The sequence below is a fragment of the Polypterus senegalus genome, chromosome 6 (genome assembly GCF_016835505.1).
Source record: "Polypterus senegalus isolate Bchr_013 chromosome 6, ASM1683550v1, whole genome shotgun sequence".
In the NCBI taxonomy this organism is placed as follows: domain Eukaryota; kingdom Metazoa; phylum Chordata; class Cladistia; order Polypteriformes; family Polypteridae; genus Polypterus; species Polypterus senegalus.
Genome location: NC_053159.1, coordinates 110,681,233 through 110,704,757, shown reverse-complemented (window position 1 = coordinate 110,704,757; position 23,525 = coordinate 110,681,233). Strand labels below are relative to the sequence as shown.

The window sequence follows — 23,525 nt, the reverse complement described above, 5'->3', positions numbered from 1 at the left end:
AACATTTACATGTTACTTATATAAAAGCCATATCGAAAGTTATTTACCTATTTATCTTGATTAATTTACTTATCTTCCTACAGCATAAAGTCACAAGTAGCCTGCAGAGTTTCCTGTGTTTGATCGACATGGGCATGTTCACAAAGTACACATGAAATGCCACGAAAAGTGCATGCTGACACTTCAGTACGTGAGCAATGGTACAACATACACTAGCTGTCCATTGCAGCTAGTGTGTGTGTGTGTGTGTGTGTGTGTATATATATTTATATATATATATATATATATATATATATACACACATATAAACCACACACACACACATATATATATATTACATATATATATATATATATATATATATATATACACACACACACACACACAGAATAGATACTAATAATTACAATATTTGTTGGAAAAAAAAAAAACACCTAATTAGGCCATGAAACTTGTGATCAAACATTTCAATCCACCTTATTACAAATAAGAGTTTCACAGAATAACCAAAATATTACCATTAGCTGAAACATGTTTTTATATTTATGTTGACAGTTACAGTTAACACACAATGCCCTAAACTGATGTGACTCTAACGATCTGTAATTGGCACTTTTAGTGCTGCTTTCTCAAGGCATCAAAGTTGTCATGGGTTAAGATCTTGATCTCATCATTGCCTGTGTGAGGACTGAATGTTTCACTGTGTGTGTATAGGTTTTCAAATGAGTAGTTCAACTTTCTATTAACATCCAATATGTGTTAATGTGTATAACTGATATCTTTTAATTGGTTTAGCATGAGTATTAGAGGGAGAGTGAATAATTGTCAGCCAAAATCAACTAACACTGTTATGAACACTGAACTTGATAAAAGGGTTAGACAAGTGAAAAATAGATGGATAAACAGATTCTGAATTATATTTTTCCAATCTGATTTTTTTTTGTTGGAAATTCACATGCTCAAAGAGAAATAAATCATAAATATTAAACAATGGTAATTAATCAGTAAATATCTTAAAACAAGTTGGCCATCTGACTAGTACAGTTCAATACCACAGGACTGAAAGAAATGTGCTTGTAATAGAAATAGTGGGTTCAGAAAAGTACATCTAATTTTGACAACTTTAGAAAATAGGCTGAATTGTTTAAGCATAATGATCGTTTATTATGAATATTCTAGATGTAGACAATGATTATTTAGACTGAAGAAAGTGACAAAAAAGGATACATACAAGTAAGTATAATACGGTACCCAACTCCATATTCAACTGAGAAAACGTTTTTGAACATTAAGGATTTTTTGCATTGTCACTTTAATCTGACATTTGACCACCCCTTTAAATCAAGGTTAACATCTGTGAATCTGAATAAAAATATTTTAGTAGTACTGCTATTGCAACAACAATGATGAGTGCCTTCAAATACAAAAACTCAACATCCACCATCACAGAAATAATCACTTGATCTTTTAGATTCAGTAACTGTTTGTGCCTTGTTTAAAATCAATGACTTGCTGATCAATCTTACATCTCAGCTTGGAGATTTAATCTTTTGGTTACAATGGATAAGATGAAGATGACATCACATATAGAAATAAGTAATAAAGGAATAAAAACACACGAAGGTTCACAAAGCCTTCTCCCACCATTTGAATTCTAAAAGAACATAAACATTGATAACTTTTCAAATCAGTGAGAAAATAATTATAGCTGTGTATTGTCTTTATATCAACTTAAGTTAAAAAAAATAATTTCAACACCATGCATAGATATATAACCAAGCAAAGTATGTGCAGATCTAAGGATATAACATACTGTATATAACAGATGTGCAAACACACTAAGTAAGCATAATAAAGAGTGACAGGATATGCACTTAAAAAAAGAAACACTAACCGAGAGATTCTATATTCACTTCATTGCAATCTGCAGACGGATGATCGTCTTGTTTGTTTATTTGTCCCACCAGGGATTTTTGCTTCATTTCAAGCTTTGAAAAATTAAAGCACAGGTTAAACAAATTAACACACCATTTAAAAGTTTTTTTTTTCTTGAGCTCAATACTGTTCACAAAAATCATAACACTAAACAACTGCAATGATATAAACTTTATTAATATTAGTACTGTCTATATCAAACGGACCAACACTTGTATATTTTTTCCCCTTTTCAAAAATTCATCAATTTGTTCACTGTTTAGGCTAGATTAAGAAAAATGCATTGATGCAATTAAATATACAGTCAATAATGTACAGAGTAAAAACTCATATTCTTATAAGTACACAAGCAAGATATCGTAGCAGTTACTTTAAGAGATGTAATATAACCACCACAGAGAAAAGAAGTTAAAAATAATAAAAATAACAACCTTATACTATTTATTGTGATTAAAGTAGAACAATTACTAGCAGACAATTCAGCATAAGAGGTTTTACTTTTCTTAAAGGGACATAATCCAATTAGATCTTTTTTTAAATAATTTTTGATTTTAGAAAAATTACTTTAATGTAAAGATTCTTTTTGACATTCTTTAATTAATATACTGTAATCTTTATTAGATGCTACATAAAAATGAAATAAATCATAAGAACACACACCCTGGTACAGTGTGCAACAACAACCCTTTCAACTCCAGAAAATGCTGGAGAAAAAATAAGAGCAAAGATAGAAAAATTTAGAGAGCATTTAAAAGTACAAAGCTCAAAATAGTCACAATGATAGAGAGAGACAGAAAAAGAGAAGAGTGCAGAAGGGCATTAAGAAAATTAAGAAACAGTAATTGATAAAGCTATCATAAGGAAAATTAAAGTAAATTACAACAAAAAAACAACAACAGTATATAGTTGCATTCTGGGCATAGAAAAGTGGCATTCAGTAGATAAATGAACCATTGGTACCCTAGTCTACTTAAAAGAATACTGATTATCTCATGCAATAAATAATGCTGCTTATGACTGTATTATTACTATTTTTGCATTGATGCAAATTACAGAATAAATCACCATAAAGTTAAAATGGAACATACCATCCAGGTTTTAATCCCTTCAGCTACTGCATACACTTGAACAAGTTCATCCGTCAAGGCAGCCTGACCACAATTTAAAACTGACAACAAAAATAAAACCAAGAGCTGTGAATCAAATGATTAATTTTAGTAACAAAATACCTTACAGAACCATGTAAGCGTTGTATTCAGTGTTCAGTTTAAGATTTATTCTGCTTTATTATCCAGGCTTTAACATTAAAAACCAGTTTGTTTTCTTTTCAGAAAAAAACAATAGAGAGTACAGTAGTGGACATTCAGTGAAAGAAAATTAATTGCATAGTTGTATGTATCTAAGATTAAAATATGCAATCATAAAATAAATACATAAAGTAAATATACACTGAATCATAAAATTAATGTATCAACACAAAGAACATTTTTAAAATGTAATGATTAAACTTAAAACACTGACCTGAAACCTGAACTTATAATAAAATACTACATGAGGGCGACCACCCTGTATTTGAATGCCTTCCAAAAAGGGAAGTTGAAAAGAAGGCAATAAGAAAACAAGGCCAATGTATTAATTCTCAAATTGGTATGGCATTTGAGACACAGATGTGTCAAAGTAAAATTAAATGATCGAAACAACTGTAGACTTTGAATGCATTGGTGAAGACTGACTTAACGGAAATTACATTAAAACTTGTAATAAAAATTCCACAAATGTCATCCTCAATTGTTCATCACCATCAATGACTTTTTAATTGTATTCTAAACAAATGTGATATGCTAAAAAGTGTTTAGGGAACTACCCAGGTGTGCCATATAGGACTGCCTGTATGAGTGGTAAAGAGACTAAACAACTGGGAAAAGTCCGAAGTGCTCAATAAGTGAATAAGAGATGTGACTCAGAAAGCGAATCTCCAAACTGCTTTTTTTTTTTGCCATTGGCTCCGACAGTCCCACCCATACGGACAGTTTAGCAAGCATATAGGATTTAATGCTTGTTTAGCCGTAAGAATCTTGGTGTGCCTTGGGATTTTTTGAATCACAAAAAGAGTGCCAGCACAGAAAAACAGTTACCTACACCTTTGCTCCTGGAACACTAAAAAGTTCAAAAGTTTATGTTGTGTTCTTTGCAAAAATTAGCAAAGATACTACAAACTGGAATAATGGGAAGGGATAATCATTATACTTCTGTTTCAAAGAATTTTGTCATTATACTAGGACAGTAAGGATCAAGGTTATTTTAGTTTTACCTTTGTATTGTTAGTTTGTATCTCTATTTTTTCTTATATTTTTTCTGACCTTAAATTCAGTTTTAGTTTGCCTCAAGTAAACTTTTTTTACGTTGTCATTATGGGGTGTTGTGTGTAGAATTTTGAGTAAAAAAATGAATTTAATTCATTTTGGAATAAGACTGTAACATAACAAAATGTGGAAAAAGTGATGTGCTGTGAATACTTTCCGGATGCACTCTACGAATTTACTACAACATTTCATTTTTTAGGCAGCACTTTAAAAAATAAAACATGTCAAAATATGTTTGTAAAACACTAACTTGGCATTGAAGATTTTCAAGATCAGAAAAACTTAAAATCTGCAGATGTTATATACATTTTTAAAAATTTAAAAGCAAAGCAGTCAGGGAATGGATAAAATAAAAATTCCAAGTTACTGAATATTCTTTGAAAACAGCTGAATCAATCATTAAAAAACGGAAAGAAGATGGCACAGCTTTAACATCTGTCTATAGAAGGCCACTCTCCAATACTGACTTACTGTGCAGGGAAGACCCTACTGAGGAAGGCTATTAAGAGGTATAAGATAACAAGTTTCAGTAGGTGAGATGTGAGATACTGTATATGTAACAACTCACAAATTGCTGACAAAGATGCCTCTTAAAAAGCTGACTTGAATAGGGTGACAACGTATGCATTTTTCCCCCATTTAATAATTATAATAAATTTAGATCAATTTGTACATGTTTTTACTTTGACATATACACGTCTTTTTATGATAACCATTGTCAAAAAAACCTAATTAAATCCATTGTGATTCAAAATTGTAAAACAATAAAACATGAAAAAGTGCAAAGGGGTGAAAAGGTACTGCTTTTGGGTAAAAACCAAGAAGCCATTCAGAGCACCACTATGCTGTTCAATAGCATACAATAAAAGAATTAACATGAATAAGCAAACACTTGTTTTTTTTTCCGGAGAAATGGCTACCTTTCTTGACATTCATTGAATTTAAAATACGATTAAACCAAAATTATTTAAGCATTACCATAGTTCCGCAGAGAAGTGTACAGAGCAGGGGTATGGTATACCATTGAGACAAAAATGGCATTAACAGCTTGATCAACTTTTGATCCAGTCACAGTCTCATTCCTGGATGGCTGTTTCTTGCAAGCTAACATAAGTGAGTTCATAAGCGCTGTCCTAGAATCCACAACTACTTGAAAGGTGTCCCACTTGGCAAATCCCACAAGAAACTGCATAAACTCATCTGTACCAACAATCTCCTCCTATCAAAAGAAAAAGTCTGAATTAGCATAAGCCGCCCTAATTCAGGGTGTTCATAAGAGATGTAATGATTTTCTTCATGAAGTAGAAGTACATAACAAACAAAAATAGTTGCATTAAATATTTGTATTATTAAAATGTGTGCTTCAATTTGAATATTTCAAGTACAAATTTTCTTGCTTGCAATAGAAAAAAAAAATCAAAAATAACATCATATTCGTAATTACTAACCTTGAAGACTAAAACTACATCCCACATGTGTATGTTTGACATTTGTAAATTTTAACCTCCTGGGAGTGGCTCTCAGAAGGCTAGGGCTACTGGTAAAGAATCAGATACCAAAAATCTTATATTCATGATCAGCAACCACAAAATAAATTAAAGCTATAGTCTACATACCTATACTACCAATCCTCATCTTTCAAAGTTTTGTGAAAAGGAGTAATTTTAATTCCCATATGTTGGGGTTTTCTTATACAGGTAAGTCAGGAGGCGCTGGACAACAAAAACTGAAGTGATTTCAAAGTGTTCATAAGTATTTATTATTAGCATAATATACTTAAAATGTTTATTTCATGTACAATAAATGTAATAGCCACAAAAACATTTAATGTAGTTATTAACATAACATAAGCACTGATAAAGGCTCTAACAAAAGATGGAAAAGTGGGATAAATAAAAGAAGTGAGGAGGAGGCATTTTCCTCTTATTCAGCAAAAATCTGGAATACTTTACCATAAGAGACAGGCCAGGCTAACGCTGTGGATCGTTTTTATATATATATATATATATATATATATATATATATATATATATATATATATATATATATATATATATATATATAATATCCTTAAAAAACTTTCATTTTGTGTTTTCATAGCTACATTTTAGTTCTACTCTAAATAAAATAAATATCCACAGAATTATCATATTCTTCAATGCTGAATAAATAATATTGCATTTGCAATCATTATTATTAATCTCTACTTTTTTTGGTTTTATTTTCTGGTTCTTCCATGATGGATTTCTGCACCACCTCCACTTGATCAAAGAAGTATTGTGTTTGAAAGAAATCTAATGCTCAAACTTCCCACGAAACTCACTGTGACCAATCTTCTAAGAGGAAGCCTAAAAAAACAAGGAACTACTTAAAAACATTTATGATAGGTAGAATGCCCAATGGGGTTGGGTTGTCTTTTAGCCTTGGAACTCCTGAAGATTGTTGATTCTCTACAGTTTATCTGGAGTTTTTTTTCCCCTGCCCACCTGACCCTATGTATGAAAATGTGCTACAGAAGTAAATGTTGATGCCATCAAAAGTTATGTACATTACAGCGTATAGAGGACTAATGGTACTTATGTAACACAAGAAAATGATCAAATTTGGCCGTGTTTCTGGTCAGTCCCATGAAGGTTCATATACAGTATGGGCTTAGGATTCAATAACAAATTCTGACCAGTGAAATGTGCAGTTGTTTCATCCAGAAAAAGAAAACATAATGCACTATTTGCAACGCAATATATTTTGTAATAAATAACTATACAACATATTTAGTTTTTTGTAAGTAATGACTAATGTAATGAAGTTACATGTAGTAACATGTTCCAAGCATTTAGAACTCCATCCATCCATCCTCTTCCGTTTATCCGGGGTCAGGTCGCGGGGATAGAAGCTTAAGCAGAGAGGCCCAGACTTCCCTCTCCCTGGCCACTTCTTCCAGCTCTTCCGGGAGAATCCCAAGGCGTTCCCAGGCCAGCCGGGAGACATAGTCCCTCCAGTGTGTCCCGGGTCTTCCCAGGGGCCTCCTCCCCGTTGGACGTGCCCGGAACACCTTACCAGGGAGGCGTCCAGGAGGCATCCTGATCAGATGCCCAAGCCACCTCATCTGACTCCTTTCGATGCGGAGGAGCAGCAGCTCTACTCTGAGCCCCTCCCAGATGACTGAGCTTCTCACCCTATCTTTAAGGGAAAGCCCAGACACCCTGCGGAGGAAACTCATTTCAGCCGCTTGTATTCGTGACCTCGTTCTTTCGGTCACTACCCATAGCTCATGACCATAGGTGAGGGTAGGAGCGTAGATCGACTGGTAAATTGAGAGCTTTGCCTTATGGCTCAGCTCCTTTTTCACCACGACAGACCGATGCAGAGCCCGCATCACTGCAGATGCCGCACCGATCCGCCTGTCAATCTCACGGCCCATTCTTCCCTCACTCGTGAACAAGACCCCGAGATACCTGAACTCCTCCACTTGGGGCAGGATCTCTCCCCCAACCCTGAGAGGGCACTCCACCCTTTTCCGGCTGAGGACCATGGTCTCGGATTTGGAGATGCTGATTCTCATCCCAGCCGCTTCACACTCAGCTGCGAACCGCTCCAGAGAGAGCTGAAGATCACGGCCTGATGAAGCAAACAGGACAACATCATCTGCAAAAAGCATTGACCCAATCCTGAGTCCACCAAACCGGACCCCTTCAACACCCTGGCTGCGCCTAGAAATTCTGTCCATAAAAGTTATGAACAGAATCGGTGACAAAGGGCAGCCCTGGCAGAGTCCAACTCTCACTGGAAACGGGCTCGACTTACTGCCGGCAATGGGACCAAGCTTTGACACCGGTTGTACAGTACAGGGACTGAACAGCCCTTATCAGGGGGGGCGGTACCCCATACTCCCGGAGCATCCCCCACAGGATTCCCTGAGGGACATTTTGAACTCCTGACTAATAAATGAAGAAGAAACATTGGTCTTGATAGTGATTCTTCCAGATGTAATGGTGTTTTATAAATCGAGCATTCAACTGGATAAAATACATTAATTATGCAGTTTGAGTAATGTATAGATTTTTTTCTTCCCACATGGATGTTTTTCACACCATTTACCACTGGACATAACAGGTTAACTAGTACATTCCAGTATATCAAAAATGTTTCTTTTGTTTGGTGCAAAAACATGAGTTTAAACATTTTCCTAGGCCATTACTACAAACTACATGGTGTAACTAACATTTAAAAACAAATTACCATTTCAGGGTGGAGTATTCCTTTAAAGCACTTAGGATACTAAATATTACTTAGACATTTTTGCAAAAACCTTTTTTATATTTTACACTACTTAATGAATTTTATACATAAATGAAAGTTTGAATTCCAGATAAACAAAATCCAATAATTTGGATCTATCTTCGATCCTAAAATTCTCACCTTATCTTGGAGTATATACAGAAACCAATCCTCAAATTCCAATGAGAATGCTTGCCACATAGCATTTACTTGCTTCATTTGCGTTTTTCTGATTCGTTGCCACTCACATTTAATAAGGAATTAGCCACATAAAAAATTGTGTAATCTGTTTGATTTTAATAACTTAATATTGTAGACTGATTCTGAACATTCACAATGTTGAATTGCAGGCAGAAACACAAATCTTCACACTTTGTAAATTGATTTTAAAGACAAAATGTTTGGAATTAAGGTACCAAACTTACTTTCAAAAATTATGAAGAAAAAAGTTCTGCTATTAGTAATTCTATAGTATTCTCTGTGTGAGCACCATGTCTGTGCTGGAAACACAAGCAAGACAGTTTAAAAGGCTGCGCTAAAAGGCTTCATTTACCTGGCATGTTGATATGACGGGAAAGAAATACAAAAAAAGACCTGAGGTTTCATGTATACCGGTGTGTAGGCCCCGTTTCCACATTCACAAAGCGATGTATAAAAACTAAACTTGGCGTAAAGCAACTAACATTCTCACAGCAGCACAATCCATTGCATACGCAGGTTTTCTGCTCAGTTTTGCAAACCAGCATCAAAGCAGTGCTACGGTTCCCGTGTGGATTCAATTTCTTTATAAGATTCACATCCCTGACGCAGCTTTATCAAATACACTGAAATGAACCGCATATTGTTTAGAAATTTAAGGCATCTTAATGTAATCAACCTGTAACAATATAATGGTCCATGGAATGGCCAAACTATTCCAAATACCACAGCTGCTTTAGTGTTGTTACTCTCAGTGTACCACTTGGAGTATTTAACCCACTGTATCTGAGTGTGTACAGCAGCTGATTGGAAAGCTCTATGACGGACTGTGTCAACAGCGCAGAGGATTATTGGGATACAGTATCTAGCCCTGGAGAATATTCATAGCACATGCTGCCTGAGGCATGCACAAAGTCCATTTGAACTTCTCCCATTTGGCAAACGCTTCAGATCCTCTCCTGTAGAGACTTTGCGATTCAGAAACAGTTTTATCCCAAAAAGCTATAAACACATTCAATCAGTTTATCAAGTGCTCCTGGTAACTATTTGTACTTATAAGACAATAGCCTCACTGTAAACTTGTACTACAGTTGAAATATTGCACAACATGAGCCACATTACGAACTTTTTGCACTATCTGCACTATATGTACTGTACATGTATATTGTACTTATGCTTTTATATTGTACTGTGTATTTTTCATTGTTTTTTTATCATTATTATTTTATCATTTTATAGGAAAATAAGTCTATGGAGGATTTGCATATTGAATCTCATTGAACAATATAATAACAATAAAGGAACTCAATTCAATTCAATAGAAGACAGCATGTATTTATAGATGGTGAAGACTGGCTTCTAAGTTGACTTAGATTTCCAAGAGTTATCTTCTTGGAGCACCTGACATCATTTGTAAGTTGAAATGTATTAAAGTATGTATACACATTATACAGACAAAATTTTTAATTTCATTTAAATAATGTATACTGTTACTAATTAAATGTGTGGGCACATTGGCAGAGCGGTAGTGATGAGTTAGCACACCTATCAGGGATTGTTCCTGCCTCGCGTTGTATGCTTGCTAGGATTGGCGTGACCCTGAATGGATAATTGGATGGAATAATTAAACATGCACTACAAAGATATTTCAATGTGCCTTAAAAGTTTTGAAGAGTCAGCGTCCTAAGCTTACAGATGGCTTGACTTTTATTAGAGCTAATTGTGTGGTGATTGTTTAATTGGAGAAAGAAAAGCAAGGACAGGAATTGCAGTTTGGTATGTTTGAAAGAGACAGTACTGCTGCAATAAATTATTTCATCTAGGGTTGCGTACATCTCAGCAAGCATCTTCCGGGAGGCAGGAACAAACTCTGGACAGGACGCCAGCTCATTGCTACCACTGCTCCACCGTGCCCTCATGTTTAATACATGTTTTAATTAAATTCATCATGAAAATGACATACAAGTATACATCTTAGTATTTAAGTTGTTCAGAGAGCTGGAATATCATGAATGTAATGTATTTCGTGTCCTGTCGGCGTAAGAAAAAGCCCGTTTAAGAAGCACATAGTGATTTGTATACAGAAGAACACAAAGAATACGAAACATTTAATGAGCTGTTAGTTATGATGGGATCTGAGAAACTTTGGTAAATTAAACATTGATTTAAGATTAAGTTTACAACATTTTACTTTAATGACAAAATAAACAACGAGATTAAAGTAGACATTTAGACCCTTTTTTCCACTATGTGCCTATTTGTTTTTCTTTTCTCTGTACCCTACTACACTTCAATATCACACTCAGACGGTGGGGATACAACTTGCCTTTTCATGGCGACTTTGATATCTGACCACTACTTTTTTTTATTTCAGGCACCATGTGTCTTTCTGAACTTGAACTTTCGAGTTTCTCCATTACTCTATGTCACTTGATCAACTTCCTTTTCTTGTTTATACCACTGCTTAAGCCAACAAATAGTATGTTTTTCTTTGCCTCCACTTTGCATTTGATGAAATTCTTTTGCTCACATGCTTTTACCATTGTCTTTTAACCAAACATCGAATGTTGATATTTACATTGATTTCCATATTAAAATATACAAAATTATGGGAGGAGTCTGGGTGGGACGGCAGGCATGTGCATTACATTTCACGCTGACCAGGATTTATGGACCGGAAGTGAGTGGAAGTTGGCTTACACACAGTTTTGTTCATCTGAACTTTTTGTGCATATGCACATTTCCTCTTTTGTCCGTACGCCATGTTTTAGTGTGTGAATTCTATATACGCCAATATACATGATGCCCCTGGACTAGACACAGCTGATGAGACAAAATTAAGCCCTTGGTCCTGTTACCAGAGAATGATGATGATAGTTAAGTAGTGCTTTCACAGCTGATTTTTCCAAGTTAAGCCAACATTAAAAGCAAAGCTAACTATTTTTCCTATCTAATACTATACATGTTTGGTAATGTATTATCTTCTGTTTTTTTTTTGATAGCATTAGACTCATGATAACCAAGATAACCAAATTATCAGACAGTGTGTGCTCCCTGCAATAAAGCTGGTGACAGTGCTTCTAAATGTAATGTAGTACCTGGCTCAAGATAACAGACCAAATGCACATGTGCTGCTATGGTACAGTAGAGTCTTGCTTATCCAACCTTCTGTATTATGCGACATCCCACCGCAAAAAAAAACAAAAAAAAAACGCATCAATCGGCAACAAGAACTGCGAGTTGTGAGCGTAGTCTGTTTTTAGTTGCTAAATTCATTTTTTCAGTAAAATTGTTCTGTTGTTTTGTTGTAAAACATTATTACAGTGGATTATGGGGCCAGCCCTCTCTGGCGTGTGTGTGCCTGTGCCTCTCTCTCGCGCACGTGTGTGTGTGTGTGTGTGTGTGTGTGTGCGCGCACCTGTGTCTCTCTCGCACACGTGTGTGTGTGTGTGGGAGTGTGTGAGCCTGCATCTCTCTCGCGCACATTTGTGTGTGTGTGTGCCTGTGTCTCTCTCTCTCTCAATTACATTTCATTTCACCATTGAAATGTGAAATGTGTGCGTCTCTCTCTCTCATGAAAAATGAGCGTCTCTCTTGCGTGCGGGCGTGTCTGTCTGTGTGTGTGTCTCTCTCTCGCTACACAGGTAATGCACAGGGAGAGACTGAACACATGCGGAAATCATTGGTCATCGGCTCATTCGTATACTTAGTGTGTTGTCGTGAACAGATGCAAAAGTTTGGCGAACATTTTGGTCATAACCTGATTTGTACGTGTCTAGAGACGTTTGTGAACCGAAGTTCGTAATGTGTAAAATTATAACATAGTTTGACGTTTAATAGGCTTTTCTTAACACCTCCCATTATCCAACATTTTCGCTTATCCGACGTTCTGCCGGCCCGTTTATGTCGGATAAGCGAGACTCCACTGTATTTGAAAACCGCATTATGCAGTTTGTTGCTCAGTTTCTCAAATAATCACAAACAAGCTAAGTACTGTACAACAAACCATTTTTCATGAAGGCATCCATTCTGCTTCTGGATGTAAAATTATGACATGTAGCCTAAATATTGCTTCGATGCATCTACTGAAATGAACATGTCTCAGAATAAAGACTATATCAATCAAAGCAATTAAGCAAGAACATTAAATTTACCAGTACATACTTGTATTTACATAATCAATAAGATTATTCAATTTAAACCCTAATGTAACTGAATCTACCAATGGTTAATCGCTAACATTCCAAAATTGTATGTGTTCCCCCCAGCTGCCCAAGAATGATTCACATGATCTCTGTAGAGCATCTTCATACTTCTCATTTGTAGCTTCTTGAGAAATATACATTTTTGCCATTTTCTCAACCTCACAACGTATACATATTTTTCCCCAAGTAAAGAATATTTTATTGGATTTATACTTTTCCTTTTCAATATAAATTACACTTCTGTTTGTCAAGCAGCAAAACAACAGGCACCAGAAGAAGTAAAGTATTTTACTTTGCATTCTGCAGTGGACCCTTACAGTCCATGTAGGTGGCGCAGTGGTAGAGCTACTGATTTGCAGTAAGGAGATTGTGGGTTTACTTCCCGGGACCTCCCTGCGTGGAGAGCGCTTCAAGTAGTGAGAAAAGTGCTATATAAATGCGAAGAATAATTATTATTATTATTTAAAAATAGCAAAGATTAAATAATATAGTTAAGGACAGTTGACAATACGTTCTTAAAGATATACAGCTTAATAAAAGATAATTGTCCAGGAAAGCTACAGAGCAAAATTAATGAAGTGTGAAATCATCATTAGAGATGCACGTTAAAAAGCCAGTTTTATTTGATAGTGTTAGTATTAGAGGAATTTCCTGTGACTATTTCATGTTCAGTTCAATTAAAGAACTAGGCTCATTACAAAATGTAAGTACTGATGTACCTTTTCTTCTTGTATTAAGACCCCATTTTAGTGAAAAAGTGACAATGTTTCTTATATTGGCACAAAGTCATTACATCTGTTTTCTTGTGCAATTTTGATAATGTTTACAAGGAAGAGTATAATTTGTAACCATTCATCGCTTATTATCACACATCCATAAAAAGCTCACAAAAAATATGTCACATGTATACATAAACACTGACAGTTTATTTTGTCTAAGTCTGTTGAATTCCATCAGTGTGTGATACATATAAACTGAAATTAAATCTATTTTTGATAATCCTTCTAAAGAAAAACAGTTAATATTAGAAAAACTAAATGTTTTAACATACCTTTCTCATATTTGAAACAAGCAAGCAACTATTTTTATTTCCTGATTCTGAAAGGTTTATAGATAGTCCATGCCTTAAGATTGGCTTCCAAACTGATGAGTTCAAAACAGGAGGAATTTTTGCTGGTGTCAGCTCATTGGTACATGTTATGTCTAAAAAAAAAATAAAACAGAACATATAGAATTTTTTAATTAATCAATATAAAACTACAAAACAAAACTACAGAATGTGTGTTAATGTAGATAAGCCAGTAATTAATCAAAAACTTATACCATATATATTTCAGCAACATAAATGCAATGTACTCAACAGAGCAATTACATTTCATTTCACCATTGACATTTACATGTGTAGACTATCAGAAACTGAAACCTTCATAAAACACTTCAATTAAAATTTTCACTAAATGTCTTACTTCAGTGGTTCCCAAACTCGATCCTGAGGACCCACTGTGGCTGCAGGTTTTAGTTCAAACCAACTTCTGTTTTTCATTGGACTCTTAGCCTTATTAAGTGAGTCATTATTTCCCAGTTTCTGTGTTTTGGAGTCAATGTAGAAAATACAAACTAAGTTTGGTAGATTTTTATTAAAATGTAATAAGCAGTTATATGGGGAATATGTATATTTTAAGTTGTTAACAGTATTTTCAAACTAAGTTTAATTCTGCTTTTCCAGGTGTTCTGGTTATTTAATTGATTATTTACTGATTAGCAGGTCTGACACTGAAGTCATTGCAGCATTCATCATCCTGGGTGTCTGCTATGCTGGTTGTTATCAAAGAAACACTTTCATAAAAGGTACAAATATAACAGAACAAGTATGCTTTTACTCAAAAATATAACTGCAGAAAAAAAGCTGCATTAGCATGCCACATTGACAAATACTTACTACATCTGCTACACTACTGTTTTCACATAAAGATGCGCTATAGCTCTGCACCGTACTTGTGACTGCATTCTTGTATCAATGCTTGCGATCTAAACTGCCTGCGTGCACTTTTCATGGCATTACACGTCTATTTTTTGAGCATGCCCATGTCGCTCAAACACAGGAACATATGTTGGTGTACAAATAACAAAACAAGTGCACTTTTATTCTAGACTATAAGTGAAGAAAAAATAAAGCAAGTTACAGTAGGCGGTTGATACGACAGCTTGCATCGTGCAATGCTAAGAACTGCTGATTTCCGATCCATGCTATATAAAATCATCACATTCAAATATTAACAATTCCCACACACCCTTCCTACATTTACGACATGTGTACTTGTTGCAGTCTCATAAGGTGTACTCTCGATTTTCCGACCGCTCATTGTGTATTCAAACCTAATATTTTTACTTCATATGTGTAATACTTTACATTTACTGACATTAAATTTAATCTGCCACAAATGTGCCCAAGCCTGTATGCTATCCAAGTCCTTCTGTAATGATATAACGGATTCCAAATTATCTGCTAATCCACCTATCTTGGTATCATCTGCAAACTTAACCAGCTTGTTACTTATATTCCTTATTATACGAACCTGATTGAAACAAATAATGATAATCAAATCCTTGATGACAGCTACACTCATAACAATCACAAAACAATTACTGTATATTAACAATCATGTTACGTTATTTTTAAAATGTTCCCTTTTCTTTTTCATAACTTCTTTAACACACTACTTCTCCGCTGCAAAGCATGGGTGTGTATATATATATATATATATATATATATATATATATATATATATATACAGTGGTGTGAAAAACTATTTGCCCCCTTCCTGATTTCTTATTCTTTTGCATGTTTGTCACACAAAATGTTTCTGATCATCAAACACATTTAACCATTAGTCAAATATAACACAAGTAAACACAAAATACAGTTTTTAAATGATGGTTTTATTATTTAGGGAGAAAAAAACTCCAAACCTACATGGCCCTGTGTGAAAAAGTAATTGCCCCCTTGTTAGAAAATAACCTAACTGTGGTGTATCACACCTGAGTTCAATTTCGTAGCCACCCCCAGGCCTGATTACTGCCACACCTGTTTCAATCCAGAAATCACTTAAATAGGAGCTGCCTGACACAGAGAAGTAGACCAAAAGCACCTCAAAAGCTAGACATCATGCCAAGATCCAAAGAAATTCAGGAACAAATGAGAACAGAGATCTATCAGTCTGGTAAAGGTTATAAAGCCATTTCTAAAACTTTGGGACTCCAGCGAACCACAATTAGAGCCATTATCCATGGAACAGTGGTGAACCTTCCCAGGAGTGGCCGGCCGACCAAAATTACCCCAAGAGCACAGAGACGACTCATCCGAGAGGTCACAAAAGACCCCAGGACAACGTCTAAAGAACTGCAGGCCTCACTTGCCTCAATTAAAGTCAGTGTTCACGACTCCACCATAAGAAAGAGACTGGGCAAAAACGGCCTGCATGGCAGATTTCCAAGACGCAAACCACTGTTAAGCAAAAGAACATTAGTGCTCGTCTCAATTTTGCTAAGAAACATCTCAATGATTGCCAAGACTTTTGGGAAAATACCTTGTGGATGGATGAGACAAAAGTTGAACTTTTTGGAAGGCAAATGTCCCGTTACATCTGGCGTAAAAGGAACACAGCATTTCAGAAAAAGAACATACCAACGGTAAAATATGGTGGTGGTAGTGTGATGGTCTGGGGTTGTTTTGCTGTTTCATGACCTGGAAGGCTTGCTGTGATAGATGGAACCATGAATTCTACTGTCTACCAAAAAATCCTGAAGGAGAATGTCCGGCCATCTGTTCGTCAACTCAAGCTGAAGCGATCTTGGGTGCTGCAACAGGACAATGACCCAAAATACACCAGCAAATCCACCTCTGAATGGCTGAAGAAAAACAAAATGAAGACTTTGGAGTGGCCTAGTCAAAGTCCTAACCTGAATCCAATTGAGATGCTATGGCATGACCTTAAAAAGGCGGTTCATGCTAGAAAACCCTCAAATAAAGCTGAATTACAACAATTCTGCAAAGATGAGTGGGCCAAAATTCCTCCAGAGTGCTGTAAAAGACTCATTGCAAGTTATCGCAAATGCTTGATTGCAGTTATTGCTGCTAAGGGTGGCCCAACCAGTTATTAGGTTCAGGGGGCAATTACTTTTTCACACAGGGTCATGTAGGTTTGGATTTTTTTTCTCCCAAAATAATAAAAACCATCATTTAAAAACTGCATTTTGTGTTTACTTGTGTTATATTTGACTAATGGTTAAATGTGTTTGATGATCAGAAACATTTTGTGTGACAAACATGCAAAAGAATAAGAAATCAGGAAGGGGGCAAATAGTTTTTCACACCACTGTATATATATATATACCCCGATCTACATACTCTCAAATAGACAAAACACACGCCGACGTCCGAGGTTCGATTCCCGAGAAGGGGTGCACTGAGTATGTACGCGCGCTTCCCGATTCATTTTACCCTCGCATCCCCTTGGTTTGAGACGTATGAAAAAATATGCGGTTAACGCAAAAAGACAGATAACCAATTGAAGCTTTATGAATAATGGATACTTTATTCGCCATCAATGATTGTTTTGGTAAAGCCATACTCAGTGTATTCATTAGATGAATGGTAAAAAAGTAAGAGCGAGGGGAGGGTGACTTATTGAGGCACGCAGGTGAAACCACAATAGCACGTGGACTCAATGCATCGGTGTGCATCAACTCAATCTGAATTGCGCGATCACATTTGAAAAAATATATCTTTTCAAGTTCTATTTACCCCAAAGACAGTATATGTGTATGTAAATATATATATATGTAGATATGTATATATATGTATATATATGTTTATATATGTGTGTGTGCATATATATATATGTATTTGTGTGTATGTATCTGTGTGTATGTATATGTATGTGTGTATATGTAGATATGTATATATATGCGGATGTGTGTGTGTATATATATATATATATATATATATATATATATATATATATATATATATATATATATATACACACTAGCAGAATACCCATGCTTCGCATGGCGGAGAAGTAGTGTGTTAAAGAAGTTGTTATGAAAAAGAAAAGGAAACATTTTGAAATTAACGTAACATGATTGTCAATGTAATTGTGTTGTCATTGTCATGAGTGTTACTGGCATATCTATACTAATAAAAGGCAAAGCCCTCACTGACTCATCACTAATTCTCCAACTTCCCGTGTAGGTAGAATATCTATATACATATCTACATATACACACATATATATACACATACCTATCTACATCATATATACACATACATACACACACACACAAATTATATATATGTGTTTGTGTGTGTGTGTATGTATGTGTATATATATATATATATATATATATATATATATATATATATAATGTAGATAGGTGTGTGTGTGTGTGTGTGTGTGTGTGTATATATATATATATATATATATATGTGTATGTATGTGTATATATATGTATGTGTCTATATGTGTGTGTATAGCTTTGGTCACTGAGTGCAAGGGAAAAATAATAAAATATAGTCTATAATTTATTAAACAGTAAAACATTAACGTTTTGAAAAGTACAGGTACATTGAGCACTACTGGAGCGGTTGCGGGTAAATTACATTTTAAAGACTGTGTAACACAACAGGTAAGTAGTACTAACAGCAGCTAAAATGTATATGGATCATCTCTCGGTAGTAGATCCCTTTTGAAAGGCGCTACACGACGACTTTGGTATAGAAATTACATATTCTATGTGAACGTCCAAATTTCTGCCTCTGGTAATGTGCCTTACCGGCATTACCAGCAATTAAAGAAACTTAGTTTTGTGTCCTCTGCAGTGTTAAGAGAGAAAGGCTTTGGTTTGGGATAAAAGGTGTAAAGAAAGGAAAGTTGCCTTTTTCTTTTATATAGTGTAGAGATGTGTTCTGACGATATGCGCCTTTTGGGGACAGTCGCGGTGGGTCTTGTGTAGACTGGTGAGACGTCCCTGCCATTAATCGGCTGTGATGGCACTGTCAGTCCTCCACTTCTGTGTGTGTCTTCATAATCCGAGCTGACGACCTCATAATCGTATACGTGCAAAAGAAATTGCGAAGCGCCTTAATATTAGTTTGCTGCAGTGTAGAAAAGGGGTCCCGTGTTTGCACTTGTCTGGGCTATAGCTCAGGGGGAGGATGAAAAAAATAAAAAGTGCTCACTTTGACTTAAGGCAGAAGCACAGTCAGCGTCTCAAAGGCCGGCACAGCTATGCGCGCGCGCCGGCTGCTCTACTTTTGATGGGCAGGAGACCCCACTTTTTGCAAACACGTTCACGATATCAAAAGTCTCCGCGCTCTTTGGAGGTTATATATATATATATATATATAGCAAAATAACCGCGCCTCATAGCGGTGAAGTAGTGTGTTAAAGAAGTAATGAAAAAGAAAACGAAACATTTTAATAATAACGTAACATGATTGACATTGTCATGAGTGTTGCTGTCTAATATATGCCTGCCTGAATAAGTCACCCTCGCTTCGCTCTTACTTTTTTACCGTTCATTTAATCATGGCTAGTGGCGGAAAAATTATAAAATGGAAGGAGGATTACACCGAGTATGGCTTTACCAAAACAATTATTGATGGCGAATCGATTATTCATAAAGCTTGAATTGGTGATCTGTTTTTCTGTGTTAACCTCATATTTTTTCATACTTCTTCTCAAACCAAGGGGGTGCGAGGGTAAAATGCGCTAATCAATGTAATCAGTGTACCAGGAAATCATGCATTGACAAAAGTTCCCCTTTGCTTGTAATGCAAAGTGTGATTAAATGCATTATTTTTTAACGCGTTATGGAGCACATGCATCGAAGCTTCTCAGCTGTGCTTATGCTAAGAAAAGGAAAGATTTTAAAAATAACGTAACACGATTGTCAATGTAACCTTTTGTTGTTTGGAGGATTCAGTGTGGAGAAACTCTAGAGACAGTGTGTGTATTAACTTGTGGATTTTTCTGTGAGTATTTGGTGGCAGTGTGACGAAGTTGCTTCGTAAGACGGCGTTAGCCGCAGAGCTCAGCTCAGAGCGAAATGAGGTGAATGGGGAGAGGATGATGTCACTCCTCCACCCCCCTTAACTGTCAATCCCCCCCACAAACACAGTCTGTCGGAATTTGCATAAGCACAGCCTTTGACCAGCAATTTGAACTTAGTTAGTGATCAAAACTGTCGTTTATACCCTGCATCCTCTCATTAAACTTGTATCCCGCATTAGCCGTGGGCATGACAAACGGCAGCGGCAGCCTGTCTATGAACTTATTTTAAACTTTAGGTTTACACCGTGCTTTGTTTCCGAAGTAGCTGAAGGCGTGAATATGCTTGTACAGTATGTGTCACGCGCTCGCTTCTTATTGTTTCACTGCCTTCTCAATTGTATAATGTATGTTATCTTCAGCGCTTTTTGGAGCTCTTCCTGGTTTTCTACGTAATGCGTTGACAGTCAGTACACGTGATTACGTGGAGGCGTGATGATGTCACACGAAACTCCGCCCCCAAAGCCATCAAGCTCAATTCCATTACATTATATGGAGAAAATTAGCTTCCAGTTATGACCATCACGCGTAGAATTTCAAAATGAAACCTGCCCAACTTTTGTAAGTAAGCTGTAAGGAATGAGCCTGCCAAATTTCAGCCTTCTACCTACACGGGAAGTCGGAGAATTAGTGATGAGTCAGTGAGTGAGTGAGTGAGGGCTTTGCCTTTTATTAGTATAGATATATGTATGTATATATATATATATATATATGTGTGTGTGTGTGTGTGTGTGTGTGTATTTATATATGTATGGATATATATATATATATATATATATATATATATATACATACACACGTGGACAAAATTGTTGGTAACCTTCAGTCAATGAAAGAAAAACTCAAAACGGTCACAGAAATAACTTTAATCTGACAAAAGTAATAATAAATAAAAATTCTATGAAATTTAACCAACGTAAGTCAGACATTGATTTTCAACCATGCTATATATATATGACAGCAACACTCATCGCTCACAACAGTGACAAAACAATTACATTGACAATCATGTTACGTTATTTTCAAAATGTTTCCTTTTCTTTTTCATTACTTCTTTAACACACTACTTCTCGCTGAAGCCTTGGTATTTTGCTAGTCTATACTAATAAAACGCAAAACCTTCACTGACTGACTGACTCACTCATCACTAATTCTCCAACTTCCCGTGTAGGTAGAAGACTGACAAAAGTTAAGCAGGTTTCATTTCGAAATTCTATGCGCAACAGTCATAACTGAATCCTACTTACATGCATATATACGGCCATAGCCTGCAGCTCGGTCGCTGTGTGAGGTGGAGTTGCGTCACCCATCACCACGCCTCCCACGAAGTTGGCTGCCTGCCTATATTGCTTCTCCCATATGCACGCCTCCCACATAATTGAGTGCCTGCCCATATAAGGCCCTCCGTCAGTAGCAATCCAATAGGCATGCTGCCGCTACGAGGCGTTTGTCATGTCTAAGAGGAAAACAATATTCGCGAGATACAAGTTTAGTGAGAAGACGGAAGGTATAAACAAGACTTCTGATCACTTTGTAACGGAGTTAAAATTGCTGGTGAAGGACTGTGCTTATGAAAACGAAGATGAGATGGTCAGGGATAGAATAGTGTTTGGCACAAACTCGGCAAAAGTGCAAGAGAAACTTTTATCTGCCGGGTCTGATCTAACATTAAATAAAGCCGTGGACATCGCAACATCGCACAAGATAGCACAAGCACAGCTGAGAACCTTTGATGCATGTACTTCGAGCGGCTCACGTGAACTGACTGTGAACGCAGTATGCAGAGAACAAGCAAGAGCTCCAAATAGCGCTGAAGAAAAAACGCATTACACAATTAGAAGAACCTTCTCTTCTTTAAGAACACGAGGATAAATTTTATCTGGTCCTGGTGATGTGTTTGATTTCATCTTATTTAATCTGAGCAGCACTTCTCCCTCTACAATTTCCAAATCCCTCAGTACCTCCTCAGTAGTCGCGTTTACCTCTGGGAGGTTGTCCACTTGCTCACTTGTAAACAACTTAGAAAAATTTAAGTTTAGGGCATCTGCTATTTCATTGTCTGTATCTTTTAATTCCCCTTTACTATTCCTGATGAACTTGACCTCCTCCTTAACTGTTCTTTTACTACTAAAATACTGAAAGAATCTCTTGGGGTCTTCTTTCGCCTTATCTGCTATATTCCTCTCCAACTGTCTTTTAGCCTCCCTGATATCCTTCTTAATGGTTGCCCTCATGTACTCATACGCTCTACGATTCACTTTGCAGTCATTAGTCTTATATGCCTTATACAGCAGTTTTTTCCTTTGCAACTTCTTTTTTAAAATCTTTATTAATCCACCGTGGAGTTTTTTTTTAGTTTCCTATTAATTCCAAATTTAGGTATGTATCTGTCCTGCATTACATGTAAAACATTTTTAAACCTGTTCCACTGCTCCTCAACTGTCTCCACATTTAAAAGCTTATCCCAATCTATCCTACTTAGACTTTGTCGCATCTGCTCAAAATTAGCCCTACCAAAGTTCAACTTAACAATTTTAGTCTTTGCTTCTGCACTTTTACAATATACTGAGAATTGTATTACATTATGGTCACTTCACCCTAGTGGTTCAATCACTTCTACACCTTCAATTCTATCCTGATTATTACAAAATACTAAATCCAGACAGGCTTCACCCCGTGTTGGTGCTTTCACTGATTACTTCTAAAAACTCTTGCTCTTGTGCTCCTCCATCTCCAAGGTTATCCCAGTTAATCATTGGATAATTAAAGTCCCCCATGACTATAATATCCCCCTGTAAACTTGCCTTTTTGATATTACTAAAAAGATGTGTGTTGAAATTACTGTCTGAATTGGGTGGTCTATAACACACTCCTAAAATAAGACCTCTTTCCCTAATATTTTCCAGGCGAAGCCACATGTCCTCACTAAGATATCACCCAACAGAAGAGGTCTTACATTTAAACCCTGTTTGGCATAAACAGCAACCCCACCTCCTTAACTGTTCTGTCAATCCTTCCTAAAAAATGTGTATCCCTCTATGTTACACTCATCCCCATCTTTGTTATTTAGCCAGGTTTCCGTACTCTTGTTAAACATTTTTTTGATACACAAAATTCTGCCCCTGGTTGTCCTAGTGTTTGTTTTTTTATTTTTCTTTTGTTTTCCCTGTGTGCTACAGTTTGCATGTCAGTGCCACCTGCAAGGTCAGAGCAAGTGAAATGTCTGAACATACTGAAGCAAGACTAGCACACAAAATGACCAGAGCTTAACATTACTTACCCAGGCAACACTGCATGCTGCTTCTATATAGTGTAATATCGTATATTTTTGCAGGTGGGTGATGGGTGAGGCTTCATCAAGAGAGGAAATGCAGTGCAACACAAAGGAGAATCAAATGACAGTTGTTTAACTCCTGCTTTATTGGCTTTTCTTC

The 23,525-nt window shown here is 36.1% G+C and overlaps 1 protein-coding gene across 2 annotated transcripts in view; it reads right to left on the bottom strand.

Annotated features, from left to right (window-relative positions):
- Positions 1–23,525, bottom strand: part of zzef1 (zinc finger, ZZ-type with EF hand domain 1) — a 273,801-nt gene that overhangs the window by 98,941 nt on the left and 151,335 nt on the right. For both annotated transcript variants that reach the window (XM_039756776.1, XM_039756777.1), the window contains 4 exons: positions 14,031–14,182; positions 5,277–5,517; positions 3,024–3,103; positions 1,895–1,988 (listed from right to left, as the gene is read on the bottom strand). In XM_039756776.1, coding sequence (XP_039612710.1) covers positions 1,895–1,988; positions 3,024–3,103; positions 5,277–5,517; positions 14,031–14,182 — 567 coding nt within the window. The remainder of the gene's footprint in view (positions 1–1,894; positions 1,989–3,023; positions 3,104–5,276; positions 5,518–14,030; positions 14,183–23,525) is intronic.